Source organism: Pectinophora gossypiella, chromosome 14 (assembly GCF_024362695.1).
Source record: "Pectinophora gossypiella chromosome 14, ilPecGoss1.1, whole genome shotgun sequence".
NCBI lineage: Eukaryota > Metazoa > Arthropoda > Insecta > Lepidoptera > Gelechiidae > Pectinophora > Pectinophora gossypiella.
In genome coordinates, this window is record NC_065417.1 from 1,581,033 (window position 1) to 1,596,645 (window position 15,613).

At 40.3% G+C, this 15,613-nt stretch overlaps 2 protein-coding genes across 2 annotated transcripts in view; one reads left to right on the plus strand and one right to left on the minus strand.

Moving 5' to 3' along the window:
• LOC126372447 (N-acetylneuraminate 9-O-acetyltransferase) overlaps positions 1–15,613 on the plus strand; it is a 397,639-nt gene that overhangs the window by 49,657 nt on the left and 332,369 nt on the right. The gene's annotated exons all lie outside the window — the stretch shown is intronic.
• LOC126372647 (uncharacterized) overlaps positions 1–15,613 on the minus strand; it is a 302,389-nt gene that overhangs the window by 28,205 nt on the left and 258,571 nt on the right. Inside the window, exons 9-10 of the mRNA XM_050018495.1 lie at positions 10,684–10,786; positions 6,754–6,976 (exon numbers count right to left, since the gene is read on the minus strand). Coding sequence (XP_049874452.1) covers positions 6,754–6,976; positions 10,684–10,786 — 326 coding nt within the window. The remainder of the gene's footprint in view (positions 1–6,753; positions 6,977–10,683; positions 10,787–15,613) is intronic.

The window sequence follows — 15,613 nt, forward strand, 5'->3', positions numbered from 1 at the left end:
ATAAAATGAAGGAAAATAAGATAATTGCCCCGATTCCTGCAGAGACCTCCTAATTTTACTTTAAGTTACACCTGTCATTTTCTTATCCGCCGAAAAGCAAAGGGACGGATGATTGACAGCTCTTAATTTTAGGAAGAATGAGTAAATGAATGAATAACCCGGGCGAATCAAAAAGGTATCTCGCTGGTATGCAAACCGTTTGACGTATGCTGTCAACTTAATTCTGTCGGGTTATTAGCCAATGCAATTTTTTTATAGAGTTGTTTTAGATTTGTGCTTAAAATTGACGTGTGTTCCATAAATTTTATGCTTGTCGATTACCCGTCCCTTTCCTTTTTGACGAATAAGAAAATTACAGATATAACATAAAATAAAATTAGGTGGTGTTTACAGGAATTAGCACCAATAACTGTATGTATTTAACGGACACGTATAAAATATCATTACACTTTTTTAAACTAAACAGCAACCTGCATCTTTTACCAGAATCAACAACCTTTGCAAACGCAAATTGGCTCATAGCCAAAACAAAAAGTAACGAGCAATGAACCGAGATCAGAAGTTAAAAAAAGAAAAAGAAATAAAGCGTCAGCTCTATGCAGAACGCTAACAAAGGTACGTGTATCGCCATTTACGTTGTCATTAGCTCTTTTGCAAATTCCAAAACGCCTCCAGGCTACGTTTAGTCGTTAACCGTTGCATTCATTCATTCATTCGTTCGCGAGTGAGCGGAATTCAAACATCCCTAGCATACAATTGTGAGCACCGTTCAAAATAAAAATAAAGAAATTTACTTTCCCTTTTCCTTATTTTATTTATAACGTGTATCCGTTATTTTTCAATACGTGTATTTGTGTATGTATTTGTTTGTGTTCCTTATTTGGTATTTTGACGGTTTAATTGTGTACTACATCGTCGGTCGAAGCTGCCGTGGTCTAGTTGGTAGAACGCTTGCCTCATACTTTGAGGTCGCAGGTTCGAATCTAGCACAGGCCTAAACCAATGATTGTCGAATTTGTTTTAAATTAAATATTATCAAGTGCTCAGCGGTGAAGAAAAACATCGTGAGGAAACCCACATTCCCGAGAAATGCATTTTTCGGAGACATGAGACCTAACCTGTATTGGGCTGGTTTTCCCTTCGCGGGTTGGAAAGTCAAGACAGGCAGTCGCTTCTGTGAAAAACCGGACCTGTCAAATCTTCAGGTTAGGTAAGCGGACCCTGTGAGAAACGGGATAATGCTAGGGAGATGATGATTATATAACTTAACCTATTAACCTATACTAAAATCTATATTATGAAAATTAATTGCCGTTCGTTAGTTTCGCTAGTACTCCAGAACGGCTGAACCGATTTGGCTAATTTTAGTCTTGAAATATTCGTGAAAGTCCAGAGAAGGCTGAAGCGTTGACAAAACGCTTCCAAATAATAATGTCGGTATGTACTCTGGCTAACCTTGCGAAGACAGTCGGGTCACTAGTAACAAAATATAAATATATTTTACCTACAAATCTATACTAAAAAGAATAATAATATAAAAAAAATAATCTAATGTATCTATCTGTTTAGTTAGGACATTAAAAGCTAATCACCTAATTGTCCGAAAGTAAGACGTAGTCGTTACATGACTCATGTCAGGGGCCTTTGGCGGCTCAATAGTAACCCTGACACCAGGTTTGATGAGGTTCGTAATCCACCTCACAACCCACACTATAGAGAAGAGAACCTACCTTTTACGCATTAATGGCTATCAAATTCATCATGAACAATTAAGTATAATATTTTTCTATATAAAAGAAATAAATTGACCTTTACGGAACCTTTCACCTTCTGCTGTCGTCGAAGCTGTTTACAAAAAGAACTGCAATTTAAGTTTGCATCCGCGTGACCTTTCCCCAGTTTATTGACACTGTCTGTACGAGTAGCAAGCCTGAGACTATACCGAACAAGTTCTTAGTAAGCACCAACTTGGACTAGTTTTAATTAACAGATAGCGGCGGCTGTGGGCTCTGTGGTCTGGTGTATTATTTTATTTCAATCAAATCAAATTCAAACACAATACCTAATTTCTTTATTAAAACATTGGCCTCCGTGGTCTAGTGGTTAGAGCGTAAGGCTCACGATGTGGAAGTCCGGGTTCCATTCCCGATGGGGACATTGTCGAAATCACTTTGTGAGACTGTCCTTTGTTTGGTAAGGATATTGCAGGGTTGAATCTCCTGATTGATGACTGACGGTATCGGGGTCCTGAAGTGTTTGGTGTTGCAAGCTGATTGGCCGTCTTAATGGCCCGCCATTATGAAATCAGCCCCGGCCGTGTGCCGTGTGTCGTTTGTGTACTCCTTAGCGGCTACCCACGAGAGAAGATATATACAGGGTGTTAGTGACATTGTAACGAATATTGAGGGGGGTGACTCGGCTCATTATTCTAAGTTAATATCAAGTGGAATTTTTCATCGCAAAAGTTTGGTATCGAAAATAATTTAAAAAATCTAAAAAAAAATATGAATTTTGCGACAGAAAATTACACTTGATATTAACTCAGAATCATGGTCTGAATCATCCCTCTTAGTATTCGTTACGATGTCACTAACATCCTGTATATTTTTTTGATGTGACTTATTGTAGATTTGCTGCAAATGGCTTTAACAACTTGCAGCATGCGTTTACAATGAAGGTTTTCTATGTTTTTTCGAAACTCCCAGTGCAGATGAGTATCCCCATTTCCCTTAATGATAATGAACGCATAATGGTAATGAAGGTGATAACATCTTAATTGCATATTAGACAAGGCTCATTTGAAGCTGAGTAGGTCTTATTACGTAATTGGAGTGTGCTCTTAGCAGTCATGAGCTAACCTAACGGCCTCCGTGGTCTAGTGGTTGAGTGTTGGGCTCACGATTCGGAGACACCGGGTTCGAATACCGGTGGGGACATATCACAAAAATCACTTTGTGATCCCTAGTTTGGTTAGGATATTACAGGCTGATCATCTGATTGTCCGAAAGTAAGATGATTTGTGCTTCAGAAGGCACGGTAAGCCGTTGCGTTGGTCTCGGTTACTACTTACTGATGTAAGTATGTAGTCGTTACCGTGAGCCATGTCAGGGGCCTTTGGCGGCTCAGTAATAACACTGATACCAGGGTTGATGAGGTTGGAATTCCACCTCGCAACCCACACGATAAGAAGAAGTCATGAGCTTCCATACGCCTGTACCCAGTGATGTGCCCTTCCCGGGAATAATCCCAATGTGGTCATTCCCTATTCTCTCTCTCTCTATTTAAGAGCTGCGCTCTTGTCGGTGGAGTAACCGCCATTCCTCTCTTCTTCCCGCCAAAACCTTCACCTCCCGATACGACACGACCTGCACCTTCTCTTTTATTTGTTTCATAAATGTTATCCTAGGTCTACCCCTTCCTCTCTTCCCTTCAATTTTTCCTTCTATAATGTTTGTTATAAGTAAATGAATCGTGTTGTATCAGGTGGATAATCATATTTCCTCTCCGGTTCTCTATAGTCTTCAATATGGTTCTCTTTTCTTCAACTCTTTCCAGCACTTTTTCATTTGACACCATTTCAGTCCAGCTTATACCCTCCATCCTCCATTCCCTATTGCAGACTCTTTAATAGTAAGGACACTGGCTGCTTTCTTTTTCCGCTCGCTTTTTCTTGGACATCATCACTAATTTAAAAGCCACGCTTTCGGTGTAGCATTCTCCATTCTTGTCTATCAAAGACCAGTTTCTTCACTTCCATATAAGACATGACGTTCGCCTTCTCTTTAATCTGTTCCATGTAAGCTCTTTTTAGTCTTCCCCTTCCTCTCTGTCCTTGCAGCTTCCATTCTATGATGTTTTTAATAAATTCGTCGTGTCTTATTATGTGTCCAATCATCTTGTCTCTTCTGTCATCAATATTTGCCTCTTTTCCCTTCTTTTATTCTTTTTCTTGTACACTGATCCTAATTGCCTAAAGTAATAGAGCTCTTTTTAGAAAACGTTTGCGTCTTTTTACTGGCGGAATTTTTACATCCACTTCGTTCCTGGTAAGCACAGTCTCACAAAGTGATTTCGATAATGTCCCTATCGGGAATCGAACCCAGACCTCAAGATCGCGAGCCTAACGCTCTAACCACTAGACTATGGGTGCTGTTGTTGATTTATTTCCTTCTAATAAATCTTTTTCAAATAAATAATTCAGCGAACAATCGTTCCTCTAGTTTCAATGGTGGTGGAGAGTTGAGAACAATGGTTTGTGCAAGTTGTCCACACTGTCCCACCGGACAGAGAAACATCCGCTCCGTTCAAAAGTTTGGTTTAAAACTCTGTTCGTGCAATAAGTTGCTTTTTAAGAGATCGAAGTCTGTTTAAAACTGGTTATTGTGTAATTTTAATTTATATTTTAAAGACATCTATTTCGCAGCTGAAACCATCAGCTAGACGTGTCTTCATAGACACGGAATCATATTATTTCCTGTATTATACACATTTATCACATGGTCCTACCCGATACCGACCCCGCCGGCGTGGTCAACGATTTCCCTCAATCAGCACTTATCGCTATCGACCCACTGGGGTCCACTAATTCTTTCAAACATTTTTCCTCTCAGATGACGCCCTGTGCCGAGGTTCGCGCCCAACTGGGCACCCTCAGGCCTGTTTTCTTAAACGTTGCACCGGGTGAGAGCCTTCAGCGGCAAATCTACAATAATTCACGACAAAAAAAAGAAATCACATGGTCCGATTACCTGACCTGAAAATTCGACAAGTCCGGTTTTTTACAGAAGCGATTGCCTGTCTAACTTTCCAACCCGAAGGAAAAACCAGCTACCACTGAGTACATGATAATAATTTATGATCCAAACGTGAATTCGAAAATAAGTTTAAAATTCATTGGTTTGTGCTGCATTTATCATTTTGGAAATGGTCAATTAAAAAAATAAAAAGTAGGACGTTAAAAAATTAAATCACCTTTCGCTATATTTTGTTTCAATATTGAAATCCATCAGATGCAGTTATTTCATGTTTGCTCAGGTAAATATTGGAACTGCGAACAGTAGAATATGGGTTTTGTGAAGAATGTTTTCAATTGCTATGCGTTTCATTGACAACCAAACGAATGGAAGCTCACTGGAAAATAGATGAAACAATCGCCCGCGGTCGGACTTCGACGAATGAAATTCTTGCATGTCGTGTTTATACAGACGCAATGCAATATTTTCATTTTAGTTAACCTCAAAACTGTGTTCACGGATTCGTATTGTAGACCGTACACGCTATAATATCTTTTATAGTTTAATTGTCATGTTGAGTGACGGTGAAGGAAAACATCAAGTTAAGTTTCTTTGTAATTTATTTTTTGTGGTTTGGATTTTTTTTTATTATCGTGAGGAAACCCACATAACATAACATAAACAGCCTATATACGTCCTACTGCTGGGCACAGGCCTCCCCTCAATCGGAGGGGGTAAGGAGCATACTCCACCACGCTGCTCCAATGCGGGTTGGTAGAGGTGTTTTTTTTTACGGCTAATGGCCGGAACCAACGGCTTAACGTGCCCTCCGAAGCACGGAATCATCTTACTTGTGAGGAAACCCACATTCCCGAGAAATGCGTTTTGGGCTGTTTTTCCTTCACGGGTTGGAAGTTCATAAGGCAGCCAAATTACTACTAAATGGTTTAACAATATTTTATGTTAATTTTTAAAACAACGTTTAGGGCCCTGTGCCGAGGTTTTTCTTGCAGCTTCTTTTCCCCGGCTATACAGGTTGTGAGGAGCTGCAGTAGTTTTAGGCGGATGAGAAGTTTGTTATGTAAAAAAAGAGGATCCAATGTGTAACTAACTATGTTACCTGCTGAATAAAGATATATTTGAATTTGAAGGTCAGACAGGCAATCGCTTCTGTGTATATAAACCTGACCTGTCAAATTTTCAGGTTAGGCAAGCGGGACCCGTGAAAACGGGATAACGCTAGAGAGATGATGGTGATTGAACGATGGTAGATAGCGGTGGAGATTAGCCTGGAACCTGATAAGAATAATATCCTGTATCTGTAGACAGAAGTTTATAGTAATATGTTGTTTTAAGTTTACGCGGTTTTTATCATAATTAAAACACATAATAATAGGTTCTTACCGCGTTTAAAACAGGGATATGAGACTAGTCATCCCGTGATTATGGCACTTGCAACAGTGTCGAAATATCGGGAGTCTCATATCCCTGCTTTAAACGCGGTAAGAACCCGTTATTATGTGTTTTTATTAGTATATTATGTTACTGTAAAAGCTCGAACTACGGTAAATCTTAATATTTAAGTGTAAGTCTTAGGACTTACCGACATGAGTTGGTAAATGTAATGTTGTTACAGTAACATATATACACACCTCGCCAGCTACGTTTAAGTTCCAAGTAATAGGGGCCCTATTTTTCCCTAAAAAAGTAGCATGTAGAGTATTTTAAATGCTACACCGATAAGAGCGTGGCTCTTAAATTGATGATGATGAATAGGGGCGAACCTATAATAATCTTGAAAAGAATGAAAAGGTGCTCGATGAGGTTTGCGTACTTAGTTCATCTTGCGATGGGTGTACCTCTGACTACCCGAATTGGGGTATAGTCGTCATGTTATGTTATGTTTCAGGATTTGGGCTCGCCCACTATAACATGGGACTTGAACATAGCGAGAAGTGGGTGCATGAGGCGTGCTGCTATGTTATGTTATATTTGTATTGTATTCTTCTGAAGTACTCACCATCAGCAACAGTGACTTTAGCGCGGTACCCCTGGAAGTGCTTCGAGTGGTCAGACCGGAACCGCAGCCGCAGCCAGTTACTCCTGGACTGGTAGCGCAGTAGCTTCAGCTTGCCAGTCCAGTCGCCGCAGAGCCGCCGCGTGTGCGTGGAGTGACCCTCGCGGATCCAGCCAGAACTGACTGCGTCTGATTCCGGGAGCAGGGTTTCTGTTTCCTCCCAGACCTGGTGACAAGAATTAGAATCATATATTCAACGTAATTATCATGGATAAACTTGTTGAAGGTCAATGTAACATTTTTGAATCTACGTCATTTCGCAAGGTGTTATGGTCGAGGAGAAGAAATGACAAGAAACTGCAACAGCAACACATCTTTAAAATCAATTAGGGTATACATTTCAAGCTATTTAATAACAAGAGAACACATTTAATACCAGACATTTTATCGTTTAGGTAATCATTAATCTTATAATCAGCCTTTTACATACAGTAAGCTTCACATGAGCTTTAAATTTATTTTCTATTTTCGTTTTAGGTTACTAGTGTTAAATATAACGTCTAGTTCAGTACAATTAAGGTCCGTGTCTACTACACCGTAGGATACCAGGACCGTATTTGGGTACAGGCAAAAAAAAACTTCTTTGTATGAATTTCTATGGCGCAACACCCACTATACCGCCCGTCATCAACACCGTAGCGTGCCATGCACGAACCGGCCAGAATTCCCGGTACATACGGGGATAGAACGGGGTCTTCTATTCTGTGGGTTGTGAGATGGAGTACCAACCTCATCAACCCTGGTGTCAGGGTTACTATTGAGCCGCCAAAGGCCCCTGACATGGCTCAGGTAACGACTACTTACTTACATCAGTAAGTAGTAACTTGGACAAATGGGGAGCGCTGAAGGCTCACCCGGTGAAAAATTGAAGACAGCAGACCTGAGGGTGCCCATACGGCCGTGAACATTATAAATTGTCCCTATGACGTACAAAAGACTTATTGTTTAAGTTCATCGATGGCCCATGAAATTGTTCGTCGTCATTGGAGTGACAGCTGATAGTGTGGCCCCATTGCAGGCGTGAAGCGAAATTTCAAAAACGGATGTCTATGCTACAGTAAAAGTACTAAGTACTGAACTTTAGAAGAGGATGTCTTTGTAAATGTATTATTAACTATTGAACTTTAAACGTGGATGTCTATGAAACAGTAACAGTACTAAACTTTAGAAGAGGATGTCTATGTAAATGTAAAAATACTGAACTTTAGACCTGGGCGTCTATCCAAATGTAAAAGTACTGAATTTTACACGTGGATGTCTCATGCAAATGTAAAAGTAACTACTGAACTTTAACCGTGGATGTCTATGAAACTGTAAAAGTATTAAACTTTATAAGAGGATGTCTTATGTAAATGTAAAACTATTTAACTTTAGACATGGATGTCTATCCAAATATAAAAGTACCGAATTTTAGACGTAGATGTCTATTGGAAATGTAAAAATACTGAACTAACGCCTTTGTCAGCGTGTCGATTACAGAGGGAAGGACGTAATATACGATCCCGACGACCCGATTACTCTAGCCATAGAGGCAGCCAATCAGCTCGCGACACCAAACACTTCAGGACCCCGATACCGACCCCGCCGGCGTGGTCGACGATTTCCCTCATTCAGCGCTTATCGCTATCGACCTACTAGGGTCGATTAATTCTTTCAAATATTTTTCCTCTCAGACGACGCCCTGAGCCGAGGTTCGCGCCCAACTGGGCACCCTCAGGCCTGTTGTCTTAAACGTTGTACCGGGTGAGAGCCTTCAGCGCTCCCCATTTGTCCGGCCAAGTAGTTAATGCCATCTGCGGCAAATCTACAATAAGTCACGTCAAAAAAAAAAAAAAAAAGATTACAGAGGCCTTCGTGCCGTGCGGCGCAAATCTAAATCTTCTGGTCGATGGTGTCCTTTGATAGTTTTCTTTTGTAATTACTTTTTTTTCCTTTTTTACAGATATACATGCTTGCATACACAAACTAACGCTTGTTTCTCACGAGGGTAAGCACACATTATGGAATTCCATTTGCTTCGATCCTGTACTTCTCTTGCTTTTTTTTAATTAAAATGGGTTTGCTCTTGACTTCGTTCTTCTACGAGGAGACGAAGAGATCGACGTTGGAACGAGCTTACCCAGAAAATGCCTATTTACCCGTGATTTAAAGGACCCCAGGTTATAAGATTCAGGAAACACCGACGCCGGCAGCCCATTCCATTCCTTGGCTGTGCGCGTTATGAAGGATAAAGCGAAGCGCTTGGTGTGGATTAGTGGTATGTCAACCAAGCTTCCTCTACATTAGACCACAAGTTTGTAACAAAAAGTTAGACGTATCTCCATTTTTGATGTTTCCACCGTGTACTCAAATCGTTACTTGTATAATAATATCAACTAACATACCCACACCCCAGTTCTTAGATATAACCTATTCTTATTAATTTTTTTATTTATATTTTAAGTGTATATTTTGGGTTGGAAAATTTTGCGTCAATCTTACAAGACTTGTATCCCATTGTCCACGGCTTCCCAAGATACAGGCTCCACCTAGTTTAGGAACCTCTGTTCACTTTGTAAAACTTATATTATACCCCACCTCAATCATATGCCTTCTACATTTTTGTTTTTTTTTTTTGATGGGTCCCTGTTTGAAATAGAGAACTGTACCAATGACTGAGTCATCGCTTATCGCTCTCCGCTAGAAGTGAGGCGAACGCATGTTGCGGGCGTCAGAATATCAGCGATATTGAACCTCCAAAATCAATTACTGGTTATGACTGACGTTAAATATCCCCTTGTTTTTCATACGGGTTTCAAACATTTACCGATAAAAAGAAAATTGAATAAGATATGTTTTGATATCGAATTGTTATTGTATTTTTGGTATCGGGTATTGTAAAACAACAAATCCATTGCTTTGTGTCATCAGCCATTGCCATTTTGGATTCAATATTACTGTGCATAATTTGATTTCTCTTTTGTTGTCTTCTTAGGTAGTTACGGCAATGATTAATTAGTCCATTAAAATGGCTTGATTCATTTGGTAGCTGTCGAGACAATCATCATCATCATCATCAGCCCACTGCTGGGGCACGGGCCTTCCCTATGGATGGATAGGGAGATCGGGCCTTAAACCATCACGCGGGCCCAGTGCGGATTGATGGTTATTAACGACTGCTAATGCAGCCGGGACCAATGGCTTAACGTGCCTTCCGAAGCACGGAAGAGCTCGAGATGAAAACTTTTTTTTGTGATCACCCATCCTATGACCGGCCTTTGCGAAAGTTGCTTAACTTAAACAATCGCAGACCGAGCGCGTTTACCGCGAGAGACAATAATAACGCGAAATAAAACCAACTAAACGACCAATCTACTAGACCCACAGTTAGAGATAGTCTGAGTGTTATTTTTATGTTAGCCATGCACCTACAGAAAATCGGGTCCAGGACCTTAGAATTGAGAGCACAACGCTCTAACTACTAGACCGTTCCAACGAAGGTTGCTCCTTACTAGAAGATATGAATGCATAGGAGATGTTAGGCAACAAACTTACTAAATTGTATAACAATATTGTATGATTATTTTAAAAGAACGTCTAGGGCTCTGTGCTGAGATTATTCTTGCAGCTTCTTTTCCCCGGATATACAAGTGAGAAGCTGCAGTAGTTTTAGGTGGATGAGACGTTCGTTATGTAAAAAACGACGATTGAAAGTGTAAATTTTTGTTTCTGATTTTTTTTTCTGTGTATTGTTTTCCGTGTGGTTTCTGTCCTGTGTTAAATGTAATGTACCTGTCTGTCTGTGTCTGTGGTGTCCGGAAGTAATAAATGTTTCTTTATTTGTTTCTAAATGTGTTACGTACTGAATAAAGTTACTTTTGAATTTGAATTTACCTCGTTCTCGGAGGCGTATGTGTCGTGGTGTTCCTGTAACCAGTCATCGTCTGTGATGTTCTCCAAACCCAGCTCTGTGATCTCCAGGTAGTCGTAGCTGCAACTGTAGACAATAAGTAGTCGTTAGCGCTTTTTATGAAGGAAAGTGCGTAGAACCAGTAAAACGGAACGTAAGATTAATAAGAAAGTATGAGATAATTTTGAATATTAATGTACCCCTATACACGTCCCACTGCTGGGCACAGACCTCCACCACGTTGCTCCACTGTGGGTTGGTGGAGGCGTTTGGGCTAGTAGCCCGGGACCAACGGCTTAGCGTTCCTTCCGAAGCACGGAATCATCTTACTTTTTCGGACAATCAGATGATTCAAACCTGCAATGTCTTTACAAACACAGGACTCAGGACAGTCTCACAAAGTGATTTCGATGTCACCATCGGGAATCGAACCCGGACCTCCAGATCGTGAGCCCAGCGTTCTAACCACTAGACCACGGAGGCCGTATGATTAACTAAAATTGGTAAATTTTCTAGGCAACGTGTGTTCTCTGGCAATTCAGCGTTGACTTGGATTGACTTGGTGAGTGATTAGTGTCCTTACATTAGTGATTACTTGCTGACAGTAGTTAAGGCCTGTTCACATTGTAGTGTTATGGGTACGTATGATTGGAGACATAAAAAATAAAGGAACATAAATGATGAGGCGACGGAAAATTCCTCTTTCAACTACTTACTCCTCTTTCAAAGTCACTAACAACCTGTATATACAAAATATTAAGACAAATAAATAATTTTTAGGATTTTTGTTTTTATAGCACTCCTTTTCGATTTTATTTTCTCTTTGTAAATAATTTGGCTCTTTAATATGCATATATGTGGTAAAATTCGTTCATTGGCAACAAAGATAGCCTGTAGGCTGCCAACTTTTTTTTTTTGACGTGTCTTATTGTAGATTTGCCGCAGATGACATTAACTACTTGGCCGGACAAATGGGGAGCGCTGAAGGCTCTCACCCGGTACAACGTTTAAGACAACAGGCCTGAGGGTGCCCAGTTGGGCGCGAACCTCGGCTCAGGGCGTCGTCTGAGAGGAAAAATATTTGAAAGAATTAATCGACCCTAGTGGGTCGATAGCGATAAGCGCTGAATGAGGTAAATCGTCGACCACGCCGACGGGGTCGGTATCGGGGACCCAGGCTGCCAACGACAATTAAGTACCACAGAAAATAATTTCATTTTTCCATCTAGACTAATTTTCAAATTCAAAAATATTTATTTTTCAAAATTGCCTTACAAAGTTAGCGCTTTTTGAACGTCAAAAATTAAATTACATATTATGTAACTAGCTGTAAAACTAGTACCACATCGGAATCTGTAACACTAAGGAAACACGTGGCCAGAAAACCTCCCAGCACAAGGCCCTAGTCCTACAGTTTAATGTTTTCCTTTCTTTTTAAAAAAAAATCCAGTAATACTTTACTCATTCAAATCAAACACCAAGCGAGCCTACTTGAAAGCATCGTTAAGGCAACCAGGCCCGAGATAAAAAAAGTTGGTATTCAGTGCGCGTTGCTAGCAGTTGCTACTCGTTGCTTGCCTCTTTATAGTATGAAAAGACCTTTATGTTGATGTTAATCAGAGCATATTCAAGTGTGGATGTGAATACAGTTTAACTTAGTTTGAATGTGCTGTTTGAAGTATTGATTGGTTCATAATGTGATTAACGAAATTAGTAAACTGCACAGATTTAGGATACCGAGGGAATTGAGTTAAGTGTATTGCTTTTGAGTTAGGAATGGAGTTAAGTTTTGGTATTGAATTTGAGTGGGAAATTGTGTTATACGTATATAATATTGAGTTTGACAGATTTTGGAGATCTTATCGTATGGGTTATGAGATGGACTACCAACCCCATCAACCCTGGCGTCAGGGTTATTATTGAGCCGCCAAAGGCCCCTGACATAGCTCATGTAACGACTACATACGTTAGTAGTAACCGGGACCAACAGCTTAATGTGCCTTCCGAAGCACGGATCATCTTACTGTCGGACAATCAGGTGATCAACCTAACCTAACCTAACCTAACCAAACTAGGGTTCACAAAGCATTTTTCGTGATACGTCCCCACTGGGATTCGAACCCGGGACCTCCGGAACGTGAGCCCAACGCTCAACCACTAAACCACGGAGGCCCTGAGTCGAGGTTCGCGCTCAACTGGGCACCCTCAGGCTTGTTGTCTTAAATCTTGTACTGGGTGAGAGCCCTCAGCGCTCCCCATTTGTCCGGCCAAATTAATGCCATACGCGGAAAATCTACAATAAATCACGTGAAAAAAAAAACCGCCAACGACGGATTAATCCGTCTGGTACTACAGACCTACCCCGACAAGGAAGTTTGGCGCGTGGCCAAACTCGTCAACAAACAATAACGCATCGTATCAAAACGCCATTTTTGACAGTTGTTATAAATGGAGAATATATCTTTATCTATTCTCTATGCACACTAGCGTGTAATACCCTCCTGGTAATGTCATTCACCCGTCACATGTTCCGTGTCGATACGTGTCTATATGTAGGAACTAGTGATGTGCCGGATCGTTCAAAATTTATATCCGCGTATACGGATCTGAATAAGGATATTTAGTGTAAAGATCCGCGGATACGGATCTTTATTTTCTTATTCGATATTATTCGATTGGTGTCGGCGCCCGCGACCTTGAAACGATAGTCTGTTGACGTCTTCGCTCGCCGCAACGTCAGGCAGGACACGTTTTAACTTGCATTGCGCGGGTAGTACTTTTGTTTTGGTTATGGTTTAGTGTGACACTGTGGAATTTTATAGTTTTTTATTTAATAATTCTACTTAATCACCTGAAAAAGATCCGTAAAAGATCCGCGTGAAAAGTAACGGACACGGATACGGATACGGATTTTTCTTTTATCTCGGATACGGATATTCGGAACATTACTAGTAGAAACATACATACATAACATAAACAGCCTATACATATACGTCCCACTGCTGGGCACAGGCCTCCATTCAATCAACCGGAGGGGGTATGGAGCATACTCCACCACGCTGCTCCAATGCGGGTTGGTGGAGGTGTTTTACGGCTAATAACCGGGACCAACGGCTTAACGTGCCCTCCGAAGCACGGAATCATCTTACTTTTTCGGACAATCAGGTGATTCAAGACTGAAAAGTCCTTACCAAACAAAAGACAGAAGGACTGTAGGAAAATTGATGTATAATATTTTACTATAGTGTAGGACTGCCTCTGTGGTCTAGTGGTTAGAGCGTTAAGTTCACGAGCCGGAGGTCCGAGTTCATCCGGGACATTCTCGAAATCACTTTGTGAGATTGTCTTTCCTTTGTTTGGGAGTGTTGGGCTCACGATCCAGAGGTCCCGGGTTCGAATCCCGGTGGGGACATATCACAAAAAACACTTAAAAGTAAGATGATCCGTGCTTCGGAAGGCACGTTAAGCCGTTGGTCCCGGTTACTACTTACTGATGTAAGTACGTAGTCGTTACATGAGCCATGTCAGGGGCCTTTGGTGGCTCAATAATAGCCCTGACACCAGGGTTGATGAGGTTGGTAGTCCACCTCACAACCCACACGATAGAAGAAGAGGCTAAGGGCGTCTGAGGGGATTACGTTTGAAAGAATTACCCGCTGGTATTAAAAAGGTAAACGTTTTTCTTCGTCTTCTGCTTAGTTTGGCTAAAAGCCAAAAAGTTTCTAAGTGATTCCATGAACATTCGAATTTCGAACAACGATTAAAAATATCGACGACTGTTTCTCACACTTCGATCCTACTTATCTCAATGGAATCTGGAGATTACTTCCACCTCATCTAACTTTCGCGCGTTCATTCACTATTTTAAAGGTTCGAATTCGATCCATGTTCAATTCGATAAGCAGATTAACTGGGAATCATCGGCATTACAACCTCTAGACTCTTAATAACGGTCGAACTGTCTGTGAACACGTCTGACTAATATATCTGATATTAAGATCCCGCGTTCTACGTCCTCCCAATTCTTCCGTGACCTTCCAACTGGTTGAGGATCTTGAGTGAGCCAATCAGGGGGTCCAAAAATTTGTCTAAAAATTCAAAAAACAATATTGCAATTTAAAGTTAAGTGTGTCAACAAATGTCAAATTTTTATTTCTAATTGCTTTTTCAGATGAATTGCTTCAATTTGGCCTTTTTAACCACCCAAGAATATAACGTCTCGCTTCCCACATCACCCATTACCTCAGCTAGTGGATAGAATTAAAAAATTCTACTTAAAAAAAAAGTTATTTCGGACATTAAACCATATATTTTTAGTACAGTGAAAACTAAGTTAGTAAGTAATTTAATTTAAGTAAGGAATAATCGGCGTACTTACAAAACCTCGCAAATAAAAAAACATTTTTTTATATGCTATTTAGTATGGTTTCAAATCCCTGGGAGCTGTAGAATAAATTCAACAGGGAGTTAAAAACAAACAAACAAAGAGTGTGTGCTTTACTTTTTATGGTCATCGCCTGAAATAAATGCTTTATTAAAAAAAGAAAATAATTACTCGAAGTGCTATCTATGACTTCGAAAAAGAAACTCGAGAATTAATTGCTTGTGAACACAATTACGACTTTATTGAATTATAAATATATGATAAACATTCTCTACAAATAAAAAAATACAAGACGGGTATTTTTCTTTTCCTTTGGTTATATTCACTTCGAGCTTTAAGAGTACGGCGACGACGTGAAGGTAAATTCTAATATTAGGTGTCTACTTGGTAGTACCGTCGATGACTTTTTCAAAGGTTCGAATTCAAACCATGTTCAATCAGATTAGCAGATTAACTGGGAATCGTCGTGACTGCATAGGTAATCCTGATTTAAGTGCATTATATGTCCGAGGGCTTTCGAAATGCCTAGA